We start from the raw sequence: 14,621 nt of genomic DNA, 5'->3' as shown, positions 1-14,621 counted from the left end.
ATTTAAGCTTCTAATCTCATTTCAGTGCAACCTGGAAAAGCCTACAGTATATAATGCTGTGAAAACTACAGACATCAATCACTAATTCACTAATGCATCTTCAGTAACTGCTTGTTCAGTGTCAGGGTGGATCCAGGAACACGTCCTGAATGAGACACAAGTCACAAATCACCATAACACACACACACATTCATGTATCCAATCCTCTGTTTTATTTAAAAAAAAAAAAAAAAAGTACAATCTTTTAAACGATCACTGTTGTCATATGGCTGTGTAAAGATTGTTTTATTATTATGAAATCTATTGTTTTTGCTTCTACATCTCATCAATGTGATTTTATTGGCACATTTATTCTGATGCAATTCACATATACGGATTCTAGTATATACTAGTTTGAACGAAAAGGAATCACAATAAATATAAAGCTAGAAAACAAAACCCTGTGTCTTAAAACTCTGGAAGTTGTAAATGGCTTCACGTTTCAGCACAACTGAAAAAAAATCAAACAATTCATTCATTTAGAAAAATTGGCACAATTTTTAACCAACTTGAACAGTCGTAGAATCCAGCAATGCACAACAAAATATTTGGAGGTAAAAAAAAAAACCCACAATGCACCAATTCTTTTGTGGGCTATAAATATTCAGACACATGCTCTACAATCAGCACTACTGAGTTTTTAACAAATTAAGACACGTCGTAAAACAAACTTCAGTTAAGTTAATTCTAGTAAAAACTATAATTGTTGTTCAGCTCTAATTCAACGCCTGTACATTTATGGAGTTATCTAAGTCAGCCAATCATGGGGCAGCAGCATAATGCAAAAAAATATTCTGGAAAACAGGTCAAGAGCTTCTGGTAATGTTCATATCAGCCTTTAGAATGAAGAAACCAGATGGGCTGGTTGGAGTATTTTCTATATTATTGACCTCCTCCAACACAGAATTGTGATATATCATATAAAAAGTAACTGAAGCTCATGACCTGAATCTGCATCATTTTACACACTGTGCTGTGCAACATGATTGGCTGAATAGAGATCTACATAAACGAGCAGGTCTACAGGTGTTTCTAATCAAGTGGACTGTAAATGTATATTCCTCAGTTTTGCTGTTGTCTTTCGTTATCTCGGACCGTCTCCAACGTCCACTCAGTGTTTTTTAAACATTTCAAGTACTGGCATTACACACTAAAACCGTGACCTGTCTCTAGAGCCCAGCCAACCAAACGGCACTCCTCTGACCCTCAGAGTGTCTCTCACTGATTCTCTCAGAACCAAACCGAGACATGCTGGAAGATCTGGAGCTCAGAGCTGGAGAGAGCTTCCCTTCAGAGAAGTCATCTCTGTAGGAATAAGACCGATTACTATGAACACTAATAGCTGACTGAATGCTGGCTGAACTGCCTGATTTTGAGCGCCGCCTGCCGCCGGGTTTATCAGAGCCGGACTCTCTATTAGAACTTGATTGGTTTGGAGAAACCCTCCGCTGCAGATGAAGAGCATCAGGATGGTCCAGAGGAGAAGGGGAGAGACTGAAGTGGAGTGGAGCTGGAGTGGGGATCACGTCCTGTGGGGACTGGAGATTACGAGAATTCTTGGACACCGCAGAAGCTGCAGATGAGGATGTGCTGGATTGAAGTCTTGATGCTTTCTGAAGGCTGTTTGTTATCTGCTGAGCATGCACAAAAAAAAAATCACAAATAAGTATAACATAAGACAAAAGAAATAATGACAAGGTGGTGTGTTGAAGCAAAGTTACGGTTACCAAGACGTTGTTTCCTTTAAAAGTATTTGCTAAAGGAATTACAACTTATTAACTCTCTTGATAAGATTTAGGAATAAAACATGCAGCCGGTCACGTCATGTATCTTTTCTGAAGACTTACTAATAACTGTTTCAGTCAGTCAATGGTAAATGAACATCTCCTAATATATCAAATGATTATGATTTCATTTCTATTTAATTCTTAGTTTATTATGAGGTATCTACCATCAAATCCCAGTGAATGAGTTGTTACTATGGAAACAAGTGAATTTATACAATCCTGTCAGAGCTGCTGTTAGAAAAAAAAAAAGAAACAACAATAATATTCAAGAATTCAACAGAGCTGTGATAGAAAGACTAGTCTTTCGAGTGTGATCATTATCAGTGACTGACTAGTATTTATTAACATACCTGTAAATGTATTATTTTATGACGTGTTGCAATATTAATGCCACTTACAGCCATACTGTCTTTCCTCTGCTTGCTGACCTGATCTCCATCTCCTCTTTGCTGTGTAGAAGAGAGCTGAGGACGATTCAGGACCCCGAAGTCTGACTGCTCGATGCCGGCCATGGACGCCAACTGACCCAGCCTGCAAATGACCGTCCACATCACGTATTGTTGTTTTATACATTGCATCGTAGAGTAACAATTTCGATATGACAACATATTAACGTGTACACGATCATGACTAGCTAACCCGGCGTCTTTAAGCAGGTCAAGGAAGGCATGGAATTTGTGAAAGGAAGACTCGATGCTGTCCAGCACATGTTCATCCTCCAAAACAGAGTGACTGGTGTGAGCTTCAGAGAGAGACTGATTCACATTGTGTAAGCGATTGTTCTCCAACTCCAGCTAGTGAGAGAATATATAAAACAGAAAAACAGTCAAGGAAATATGATGTACTGTAGATACCGGTGTGGGAAACATGTCCGTCGTTCATTACACGGATAAACAAAAGTGTTGTGGAACGCTGTACCTCCACAACACGAGAAGTGGCTTTCAGTCTTGCGTTTCTCTCCTCAATAAGCCTGAGCCTGCATTCCTCCAGCTGCTCCTGGAAGAAAAATGACAAATTCACTGCTTCACGTTTATATATAACAACTACAAAAAAATAATAATCATTTTATATAATATAGATAGATAGATAGATAGATAGACAGACAGACAGACATACAAGTAAACAGGTAGCTAACCAGATATACACGTAGATAGACAATACAGATAGACAGACGAAAAAAAACAGACAAAATATACAGATATGTAAATAGACAGATGAACAGATTGATAGAAAGACTGAATGGAAGATAAACAGATAGACAGACAAATAGATAACCAGATGTTTATACACCCAAGTCATGCTTACAAGTTCCTGACTACAACACATGAAGTGTTTGTAATGCTGTACTAATGCGGTACCTTCAGACTCCTGTAATCATCCTGTAGACGTCTGAACTGTCTGTTGCTGATGTTCTCACGAGCGCTCTGTACACACACACTTTGCGGCGTGCTTTCAATTTCTTCAGACTGCGACTCGCTCTCCGACTCTAACGTGACTCGAATGGAGGAGGCATTCTGACAGGAGCAGCAGAGGGAAAAAAGCATTGCATAACAAACTTTAAATTTTATGCAGTAAAGAATAATGTAAAAAAAAAAAAAAAAAAAAAAAAAAATGCAAAAACCTGAAAGCTCTGATCTGCTACTGCGGCACTCTGAGGGAGACCTCTACACAAGACCAAAACACACAAGATTTAGATGTGAATAGATCAAATGGATAACATTTGTTAATAGCAGTGAGATTCTAATATCAACCCGCAATATGCAAATGAGCCTTCTATAAATCGAGCTTTTATTATGTTCTCTGAGCATTTTACGGTCAAATTTGATAAAAATGTCTGAAGAGTATAAATTGTTTGGCCACTTTTAGCACAAAGTCTCTCACCTCTGAACTTTGGCCCGTGCTGCGGTGCGCCATGGGATATAACCAGTACTGCCCGGTCGAGGAGGCCCTGCTCCACACGGTGCTGAAGATGTGCGCCGTGAGCCTTTAACTAATAAACAAAGCACATTAGTACAATAAAACAAGACGAATCATATTTAATAAAATCCATTTCTTAACAGAATTTAAAAAAAAAAAGAGTCTATTTTCTGCATTAGGGCCAAGTGGTAGCTCAAGTGTTTAAAGCTCTGTTGTTGATTGGAAGATCAGGGTTCGAGTCCCAGCACTGCCAAGCTGGGGCCCCTGAGTAAGGCCCTTAACACTCTTCGCTCCATGGGTGCTGTATCATGGCTGACCCAGTGCTCTGACCCCAACATCCAAAGTTGGGATGTACAAAGTAAGAATTTCACCGTGCTGTCTTCTTATCTTAGATCTTGAATATATAATTATTCAATTTTATATTAACTAATTGATTGGCAATTAATTTACGGTGGTGTGAAAAAGTGTTCCTGATTTTTTTGCACCTTTTTCACACTTTACTGTTTCAGATCATCAAACAAATTTAAATATTAGTCAAATATAACAAGTAAACACAACATGCAGTTTTTAAATGAAGGTTTTTATTATTAAGGGAAAACAAAATCCAAACCTACATGGCCCTGTGTGAAAAAGTGTTTGCCCCCCAGGTTAAAACATAACTTAACTGTGTTTATCACACCTGAGTTTAATTTCTCCTGTCACACCCAGGCATGATTACTGCCACACTTGTTCACAATCAAGTAATCACTTAAATAAGATCTGACTGACAAAGTGAAGCAGACCAAAAGATCCTCAAAAGCTACACATCATGCCGAGATCCAAAGAAATTTAGGAACAAATGAGCTCCCCAGTGTGGAAAAGCTTATAAAGCCATTTCTAAAGCTTTGGGACTCCAGCGAACCACAGTGAGAGCCGTTATCCACAAATGGCAAAACCTTCCCAGGAGTCGCCAGCCGACCAAAATTACCCCAAGTGCGCAGCGTCGACTCCTCCAAGATGTCACAAAAGACTCCACAACAACATTCAAAGAACTTGTTCTCAGTGAAGGCCAGTGTTCATGACTCCACCATAAGAAAGAGACTGGGCAAAAATGGCCTGCATGGCAGAGTTCCAAGACGAAAACCGATGCTGAGCAAAAAGAACATTTAAGGCTCATCTCAGTCTTGCCAGAAAACATCTTGATGATCCCCAAGACATTTGGGAAAATACTCTGTGGACTGACGAAAACAAAAGCTTAACTTTTTGGAAGGTGTGTGTCCCATTACATCTGGCATAAAAGTAACCTGCATTTCAGTAAAAGAAAATCATTGAATTACAACGATTCTGCAAAGATGAGTGGACCAGAATTCCACCACAGCGCTGTAACAGACTCATTGTAAGTTATCGCAAACGCTTGATTGCAGTTCTTGCTGCTAAGGGTGGACCAACCAGTTATAAGGTTTAGGGGGCAAACACTTTTTCACACAGGACCATGTAGGTTTGGACTTTGTTTTCCCTTAATAAAAAAAACCTTCATTTAAAAACTGCATGTTGTGTTTACTTGTGTTATCTGTGACTAATATTTAAATTTGATGATCTGAAACAATAGTGTGAGACAAGTGTGCAAAAAAAAAAAAAAAAAATCAGTTAAAATAAAATCAACACTTTCACACCACTGTATTTCTATGCAGATTTTCTGTTTGTTCCTCATTAAAGTTTTACGTTTTCTATATCTGTAAGGTGCATTAGATTATAACTAAAAGAGCCAATCAGGCTCCAATATACAAATATGGATATTTATGCAAATACAGATCATGAATTTTTAAATCTGAAAGTTTGTGAGCTGTTTCCATGTTGCGTATTCATACAATATATTTTCAACCTACATTAGAACTGATTCTGGATTCTGTGCCTTTTTTTGTTGTTAAATCAGCATAATCAAAAATGTTCAATACAACGTTAAAAAAAAAAACGGGAAACTAGCTTCATTACCGATTCTGTATGTAGCTCTTCCTGTGCTTCTCCTAGTCGTCTGTCCTGAGGGATAACTTGCCTCTTTAGCTGGAGGCTTCAACCACAAATACTGAAACACAGAAACCATTATTTCACTGTAATACCTTTTTCCCCGAAAGCTTTACATGCAGGACTTTAAAAGCTGCTTAATTCTTGAATTTACTCAGGCTATCTAAGTGCCACAACTGACATCAGGGTTCAAACATCTCTATAAAAAAAAAAAAAAAAAAGTTGTTGAACCTCCTTGTTGTGTCTTAGGAAGGAGGTTCAACAAGTAACCTACTTTACAATCCATTTTCTCCTCCAAAATACAAGACAAATACGTCGGCCTTACGTCGCTTAGCATAGCTTTGTACCTAAATATTTGCAGACGTGTACTAGAGGGTGACACGGGAGTGGATTTTCAAACCTCTCCCGTCCCACTCCCAAAAAAAATTCCTGTCCCATCCCAATCCAGCAAAAAAAAAAAATCCCAATCCCAGAAGAATGACTCCCGTTCCCTCCCACTCCGTGTTTTTTTTTTGTCCGAAATCTGTCAGTTACAGTAAAGAAATACAGTACAGCCCACTCTAAAACGTTGTTTGTTCTTTTATTTAACAATGTCATCTTAATGCAAACATTTCACTGAGTTTCCATTAGGATGAAGTCCCCAGTTACGATGAAAGAACAAGAGATTGTCAACACATTAAAAACTACAGTACAGATCACTCATAGCATGCCTTAGTTGATCAAGCTTATTTGATAAAAACCATAAATGCAGTTATTGTTAATTTATTGAACTGAAAGCAAGCTTAATGCACAAATTACACTGAGTTTCCATTAGGATGAAGTCCCAGAGTAGTTGTTGCAGTGTGAGTTTCGTGGTCCGACTCCATTCTTAATTTTCACTGCTTCTAGAGCAGGGGTCACCAACGCGGTGCCCGCGGGCACCTGGTCGCCCGCAAGGAGCACTTAAGGCGCCCGCGAGGCACGTTCTAAAATAGCACTGGTCAAAATATAGCTAAGCCTAAAAAAATTTTCTTGCTGTAGTTTTTGAATAAAAAACGCTTGCATTAACGTAGATTTTAAAATGACGATATTTAATTTCATTTTATTTAATTAAAAAAAAATTAAAACAAAAATGTTTTATGTATATATAACGAACTCTGGCCTTTTCTGAAGTCAAATGTCAATATTGCGCGCACGTCACGTCCGACTCCTGACACAAGGAAGTGGTGCAGCAACGATGAGGAGTTAGTTGTGATTTACCCCCCAAAAAGTGGCAGAAAAGCGACAGAAAACATACCATTTTCACAGTGTTTGGGAGGAAGAGTTCTTTTTACGTCAGTCAAAGAAAAGTGTGTGTCTCATTTGTGGGACGACTGTTGCGACGGCAAAGCGGCACAATGTGGCGAGACACTTCAGTCTGCGTCACAAAAGTTTCAATGCTAACTACCCACCCGGCGGCGCATTAAGGACAGAAAAAGCCGTTACAAATCCTTTCATGCAAGTGGACATGACATGCACTGCTGAGCAACTAAGTGCTCTGTTCAAATTGGATGCTGGACAGGTAGAGATAGAAATCCTAACGTTGCAAAATGACCTCCACCTCAAAGCCCATCAGTCTGCATCAAACTTTTTGTGCCTTGTGGACACAGAAAAGTACAGTGGTGTACTGTATGCACAGCAGATATGAAATTTGCATGCCTTTTTGGTTCAACCTATCTCTGTGAATCAGACTTTTCTAAAATGAACTTTATCAAGAACAAACACAGAACACGCCTTACTGATGCACATTTACAGTACAAGACTCATTCAGACTTGCTGTGTCAAATTATTCACCAGATTACAGTGCACTGGTGTGCAGAATGCAGTGCCAGGCTTCCCACTAACAGACATGTACAGACAAAGAAGAGATAACGTGTTCATTGAAAACACCATAACATTAAACTAAAAATGGTGCACAGTAATGTGAACATTTTTTGAAAAAGACTAAATTACTTGTGAATATTCCTTCCATCATTGTTGTATAAATAAATCATTGTTAATAATTGTGGAGAATAATTAACATTAACATTGACATGTGAGCAGTCTCTTCACCATATTATTATAATTATTATTATTATTATTAAAAAGTGATCTGTGCAATTTTGCTCTTGAGGAAGTTTGTATCAAACCGGTAGCCCTTCGTACTACTCAGTTCCCTTGAAGTAGCCCTCAGTCTTAAAAAGGTTGGTGACCCCTGTTCTAGAGGGTGCATGGGGAAAACGCCTTCTCTTATATTATTGGTGGTTGGCATAGTAACTTGGTGCATTACTGCTACCAACTGTCACGGGTGTGTGGAGCACGTCGTTCATTTAACCAGCCATACCAAAGCAAACAGATTATAATATTTGTGTATTCCTGGTCCCGCCCAATCACGTGATTAATAGTGATTTTGTTTCCCATCCCATGGGAATCCCGAAAAAATGTCAGCCTCTAATGTGTACGTGTCTTACTTGTGAGTCCTGGCCTTTATTATTCATGAGCACTTTCTTTATCACAGACTTCACCAGCTCATTATCTGAAGAAGACAAGAAAAAAAAAAAAGTAAACAGTTTTTCGCATCAAGTGAATGTTCTGGGTTTAAATGGAAGACAGTGAGAAAGTGCATTGTAAGAAGTGAGACTGACCCAGTAGGGGGTTCCTCCGGATGTCCAGTACACACAGGGTCGTGTTGGACTGGAGCATTTTCTCCAAAACACGAGCTCCTTCGTTAGAGATGCCACAGCGCTGCAGGTCCACTGCTACGGTATCAAGACAGAGACAAACACCAAATATAATCATATTTATTAACATATATGTGATGCTCCTATCCATGTATGCTCTCTGACCTTTGACCCACAGGTCCTCTGTGAGCTCCTGAGCGAGGGACGTGACTCCTCTGTCCCCGATTAGAATGTTTTCGTTAAGTGTGATCCTCCGAAGCCCGCCCATGGCTTCAAACTCCGCCTTCCTGTAGCGCAAAGTCTCCGCCCATGCCGTGGTGTGTCGCCTCATTGCCTGGTGCTGCTCAAAACAGGCCAGCCATGTGTGTCCAAAATTAGTTCCATTCTTAGTTATCGGTACATTTTTTAGTCTTTGCATACAGAGATTAAAATTGCTATTTTAAAAGCTCACCTTTATAATGTTTGCCAGATGCTCTGCACCTCGCCATGTGATATTACAAGCAGTGAAATCCACCGTTTTAATAGTTGTTGAATACTTCACACTCTGACAGATAGCTGAAGCAACAACAAAAAAAAAGTCAAATAAGCAACAAATATTCATTTTGCCCGAAATTTAATTATTATTATTTTTTTACATTTCTGACTCACTCTCTAGTCCGTCGTCTGCAATGGGACAGTGTGCCAAAGACAAATGCTCCAATGACACGCACTTGGACAAACCCTGGACGAGGAGAAAATGAGAGTCTGATTGGGAACATAGCGGAAATAAGTAATTTAGCACCTCACTCTCATTCTCTCTCACAATCTCTCTCTCTCTCACAATCTCTCTCTCTCTCACAATCTCTCTCTCTCTCTCACAATCTCTCTCTCTCTCACAATCTCTCTCTCTCTCACAATCTCTCTCTCTCTCACAATCTCTCTCTCTCTCACAATCTCTCTCTCTCACGGTCTCTCTCTCACGGTCTCTCTCTCACGGTCTCTCTCACAATCTCAGTCTCTCTCTCTCACAATCTCAGTCTCTCTCTCACGGTCTCTCTCTCACGGTCTCTCTCTCACGGTCTCTCTCTCACGGTCTCTCTCTCTCGGTCTCTCTCTCTCGGTCTCTCTCTCTCGGTCTCTCTCTCTCGGTCTCTCTCTCTCGGTCTCTCTCTCTCGGTCTCTCTCTCACAATCTCTCTCTCTCTCACAATCTCTCTCTCTCTCACAATCTCTCTCTCTCACGGTCTCTCTCTCTCACGGTCTCTCTCACAATCTCAGTCTCTCTCTCTCACAATCTCAGTCTCTCTCTCACGGTCTCTCTCACAATCTCAGTCTCTCTCTCTCACAATCTCAGTCTCTCTCTCACGGTCTCTCTCTCACGGTCTCTCTCTCACGGTCTCTCTCTCACGGTCTCTCTCTCACGGTCTCTCTCTCACGGTCTCTCTCTCTCACAATCTCTCTCTCTCACAATCTCAGTCTCTCTCTCTCACAATCTCAGTCTCTCTCTCTCACAATCTCAGTCTCTCTCTCTCACAATCTCAGTCTCTCTCTCTCACAATCTCAGTCTCTCTCTCTCACAATCTCAGTCTCTCTCTCTCACAATCTCAGTCTCTCTCTCTCACAATCTCAGTCTCTCTCTCTCTCTACCTTAGTGAGTGTGTCGAGGTCTCTCTCTCTCAGTGGCAGCCTGTGCAGCTGGAGTGTTTTAAGGCTGTGTGAAACACTCAGGCATTTCTGCACGGCTTTGCAAAGCTGAAATGTCATGTTCTTTGAATGGACAACAGGAGTCTTCTTTCTGATGGAGGTCTTATAGGAACCTGAAGGAAGAATCACAGAATATCACATTACTGATAGATTTAAATTAAGATTCTCAAGACATAGTAAACTGACAAATCTACATTTACGGCATATGACAGAAGTCCTTATTACATTTTAGATCATTTTATACAACTGAGCAGTTGAGGGTTACAGGTCCTGCTCAGGGCTACAGCAGTGATATCTCAACAGAAACGGGATTCAATCTCAAACTTTCTGATCAGAAAAGTGGCCTTAGCCACTATGCTACCACATCCCCCAAATGATTGGCTGCAGTAAACTATGAAGACAATCTTGGTGAGATGAAAATTCTCTATATCCATGCCCAAATTCTAGCAGTGCTAAATGAAGTGACAAATAATTCAAGCCTGAAGGCTATCGTGTGCTTCCTCCAAGAAATGTAAAGACAATATTTTGGCATTTTTTGCCAAATTTATTCCAAACTTATTCCATTTAAATTATACAATTTACCGCGAAATTATTCTATTGTACAGATGTCTATGTAATTACCAACCCTGAGAGCCAAGACTGGTGAGATGGTAACTTTTGACACCGACATGATGCAGCTGTTTGTTGATCGCTAATGCTGACAGTATAGGCAGCCAGTCTGGGTAACTGATGGCATCTCCATTAAAGTCCAGCACTCCGTGGCTCAGACCCAACCTCACGGCAGCTACCGGAGCAGAACCCTGAGTCGCACACAAGGACTCATAGCAGGCCTCAAAGTCCTGAGCCGCTCGCCGTCTCGTCTGAGCCGAACCCTGCATCGTATAGATGAGCTGAAAAAATACCACAGACACACACACACACACACACACAGAGAGAGAGAGAAGGATATCAACACTCTGAGCACCATGAACACCAATTCTGACTTTTGGAACGTAAAGAAACAACAACGATAAAAAGATATGTAATGGAGTTCTACATTTATCAGTGCTGAGTAATGCATCATGTCCATTCGCAGAATTCACAATGGGTCAGTTTTGGAAAGAAGTTCAGTAGAAAACCATTTTAGCCCTTTAACAGACATGATGTGATATTATTCGTATTTGTACCTCCTCACCTGAAACATGTTACAGGAAAGATCCACCCATGCTTATTATTAAGCAAACCACCTTAAACAACCTCCCACAAGCATTGGCAGAACAGGTCAACTTCACTAATTTCATACCAGCTGGCCAACATCAAGTGTATCGTACAACACCTAAGTATGCAAGCATCCTGCAGTCAGCGCGAGATTGGAAATTGTAAGTGGACCTTGATAAGAAGCTTGTGTTTCCCCCAGAAATAGTGGCTACAACACTCCGGCCAGACATGGGCCTGTGGTCTCCAACAACAAAGCTGGAATTTATCAGAATCAGAATCAGAAAGCTCTTTATTGCCAGGTTTGTTTTCACATACGAGGAATTTGTCTTAGTACAGAAACAGAATTATATTAACAAGACACTGACACATATATAATATAGACAGTTTGCATGTGCAAATTGAAATATAAATAAGTATGTGTTTTAAGTAAATAATGTGTAAGAATAGTGTTGTGTGTTCCGTGTATATTAAGTGTTCATCAGATGGATTGCCTGAGGGAAGAAACTGTCCCTATGTCTGGTGTTGCTCAGGGCTCAGTAGCGTCGACCAGATGGCAACAGTTCGAAGAGTGAGTGTGCTGGATGTGAGAGGTCCACAGTGATTGTCTTTGCCCTTTTGCTCACTCTGGAGAAGTACAGATCTTGGAGAGTGGGAAGTGTTGTGCCAATGATTCGCTGAGCAGTCCGGTCTACCCTCTGTAGTCTTCTGAGGTCGGATTTTATTGTGGAATTAACAGTACCATGCGAAGATGGGGTTGAAGAGGCTTGTGAGAGGAAAAAGAACAAATATTCCAACCTGGCAGCTGAAGCATCCCAAAACGGCTGGAAGACCAGCATCTTCCCAGTAGAGGTGGGTGGGATGCAGGAGATTTGTTGCAACATCTACAACCAGTTTGCTGAGAAAAATAGTGGTGATGGGTCTCTCTCTCTCTCTCTCCAACAGGCAATCAAGCCAATGTCAAGTGCTGCCGTTAAAAAAAAAAAAGCATTAACTGGCTCTGGATCAAGCGTAAGGACTGCATCTGAGCAGCAAGGTTGAGACAGACGGTATGCGGTCGGACTTTCTGGAGACGCCGTCGACTTCGATCAACAAAACGTCAACGAAACATGGTGTCCACCCGATGACCCCAATGACACCTTACCCCCCTTTTCACCACTTTACACCGACTATCAAGAGTTTCCTACTATAAGGATTGAAACACCTAGTTCTATTAGCTGTATACACACATTCATTAGGATTAACATGAACTCTTAATTGTTCTTTTCAGAGTTAAACAGAATTTAAAACCTCTACCATTTACACACTGGTCCACTTTTGTTAAATACTTCCTTACTTTACCCACAATGCCATTTGACCTCCTGCTGAAAGTGGTGACATTTATACAGGTTTATATTTACACAGATTTACATCTGAAGTTGTTCTGTTTTATTTCTGTGTATTCAAAAACTGTGAATATATAAATCTCTTAAAAACAAAACCCACTCGCTTCAAACCTCCAAAGTCTCAAATTTATTAAAGAAATGAAATAATTGTTCATCTAACCTCAGAAGCTAATGATGCTAACCTCAGAAGCTAATGCTAACTCATATCTGTGTTAAATTAAATGATTTATAACTTTTATTTATCAGCTAACTAGCTAGGATTATGAGCTAAAAAGAAAGTTATTTCTATAGTTTTGAAGAGGTTTTCTTGTCGTTATTCGTGCTGTTACCTGTTTGTTGTTGGTGTTTCCTTATCAACAGCCTCCAGGGACGATTTGTTGTTGATGTACCGCGGCTGTTTAAAAAAAAAAAAGAACGCCCTTATTTCTTCCTCTTCGCTTCTGTTGTGTTTAAATGAGCAGCGCCACTGCCGGCGATAAGAGGAACTGCACCTCACCTCTGACCGAAGCAGTACAGTTCAGGGCTCTCAAGCAGAGCCGATCCAAGACCTCCTTGGGGCCCTAAGCAAAATTCTGCTAAGGGGCCCTTGATCCCTGATGGTTATTATTTACTGAGGGATGTGCATTCATATTGACCTGGCATTATGCCCATTCCGATGTAAATCCATTGGTTTCCATATTGCATTAACGTTGTTGTAACCTTGATTGAAAGACTATAAACATTGTCATTTAGGAGTGCTATCACGCTACTTTTTGTACTGGTTCCCACACAGATGTTGCTGCTGGAAAATAAAAGTGCACATGCACGATTGCACGTGCATATGAACGCATGTTGACGCGCGGCGCGGTTATCGAGCTGCCGTTTATAAACACCGTTGCCCTTGGGCATTTATTCACGCGAATGTTCGCGCAATAAATTGTTGTGTGACAGACAGGCCAAGAGATGCACTGGCAGCACTGCACAGCTAATTTAGCTAGTCAGATAGAGACTAGATACAATATCACATCAACTTAACTTTATTGTTATTTGCTCTTGCTGACATGAAACTTGAAGAGAACACAAATTTACCTGATTGCTGTTCTCGCATTTCACTATCATTTTGTTTCTTTTTTCTCTTTTCATGGGCAGATGGATAGCTCCCCTTCATATTGTCATCTACACAGTAAACATTAACACGCACTGTAAAATGAGGCAGGGGAGGTGGGGCCTTGCGTAATTTGCGGGGCCCTACGCAACTTGCTTAGTGAGCGTATAGGGCCGATCGGCTCTGCTCTCAAGTGTCACGCATTTCGGGCCCTGAGATGGTGCCAGGGGGCCCCGGTTCAAAAATATTTAAAATATGTCACTCTTGCCTGTCTTTAAAACTTGAGAGCCCTGACAGTTGCTACTTTAAGCGAATAAATAAATGAAGTAAATGTGTAAATATCAAGCAATATACAATCCATTAATCAAAATCCAAACCAAATTCTAATTATAATTAACGGGAAATAGAATTATTACACACCCAAAAATCAGCGTTTTGTGCTTTTAATGCGTGGTTTTACTGACCTCTTGTGGCAACATGTGGAACTGCACTCTTAACACTGCGTGTAACGATATCGTTTATAATTGAAGCCTATTTAAAAAAAAATACTAATCTGCATATGTAATATGCAATCAAGAATATCAGTGCAATCGCAACACCAGTGTATCCAGCAAGGGCATTAAAAGAAAAAAAGAAAAGACTTTTGTGTGTTTACGCGTGGTTTTAGTGCCCTCTACAGGCGAGAGGTATTGGTGCACCTTAATCTTACGATCCAAATTAAAGAGCATTTCTTCATATACAGTTGTATCTATATGTTTATTTATTTATTTATTTATTTATTTATTTATTTATTGAATAACAAGGGATATATATAGTTACGTTTGAGGCAACAACAAAATAAGGAGCTTACAGCT

The 14,621-nt window shown here is 40.2% G+C and overlaps 1 protein-coding gene across 2 annotated transcripts; it reads right to left on the bottom strand.

Moving 5' to 3' along the window:
• Positions 1 to 204: 204 nt before the first annotated feature.
• On the bottom strand, positions 205 to 13,093 carry cep78 (centrosomal protein 78). Of its 2 annotated transcripts, none has more exons than XM_060882132.1 (16): positions 13,013 to 13,093; positions 10,730 to 10,994; positions 10,048 to 10,217; positions 9,071 to 9,143; positions 8,874 to 8,977; positions 8,588 to 8,762; positions 8,387 to 8,500; positions 8,213 to 8,277; positions 5,715 to 5,805; positions 3,708 to 3,816; positions 3,448 to 3,490; positions 3,185 to 3,340; positions 2,745 to 2,822; positions 2,466 to 2,620; positions 2,225 to 2,357; positions 205 to 1,673 (listed from the first exon to the last, which is right to left on the bottom strand). In XM_060882132.1, the coding sequence occupies exons 2-16, from the start codon at positions 10,980 to 10,982 to the stop codon at positions 1,209 to 1,211; spliced, it is 2,184 nt and encodes a 727-aa protein (XP_060738115.1). In that variant the 5' UTR covers positions 10,983 to 10,994; positions 13,013 to 13,093; the 3' UTR covers positions 205 to 1,208. The 2 variants fall into 2 exon arrangements, with proteins under 2 accessions (XP_060738115.1, XP_060738116.1); XM_060882133.1 differs by having other exon boundaries at positions 205 to 1,670.
• Between the last annotated feature and the right edge of the window lie 1,528 nt (positions 13,094 to 14,621).

This window comes from Tachysurus vachellii, chromosome 11 (genome assembly GCF_030014155.1).
Source record: "Tachysurus vachellii isolate PV-2020 chromosome 11, HZAU_Pvac_v1, whole genome shotgun sequence".
Taxonomy (NCBI): Eukaryota; Metazoa; Chordata; class Actinopteri; order Siluriformes; family Bagridae; genus Tachysurus; species Tachysurus vachellii.
The sequence above is the reverse complement of the archived record's forward strand: the minus strand, read 5'-3'. Positions and strand labels throughout refer to the sequence as shown.

Bases quoted from the DNA above. Each gene is read 5' to 3' on its own strand.
- cep78 (XM_060882132.1), bottom strand. From the start codon at position 10,982: ATGCAGGGTTCGGCTCAGACGAGACGGCGAGCGGCTCAGGACTTTGAG. The intron at 3,817-5,714 runs GTAATGAAGCTA...TTTGTTTATTAG, and splicing joins AAGAGCTACATACAGAATCG to TTAAAGGCTCACGGCGCACA. The intron at 2,621-2,744 runs GTACAGCGTTCC...TTCTCTCACTAG, and splicing joins CCACTTCTCGTGTTGTGGAG to CTGGAGTTGGAGAACAATCG.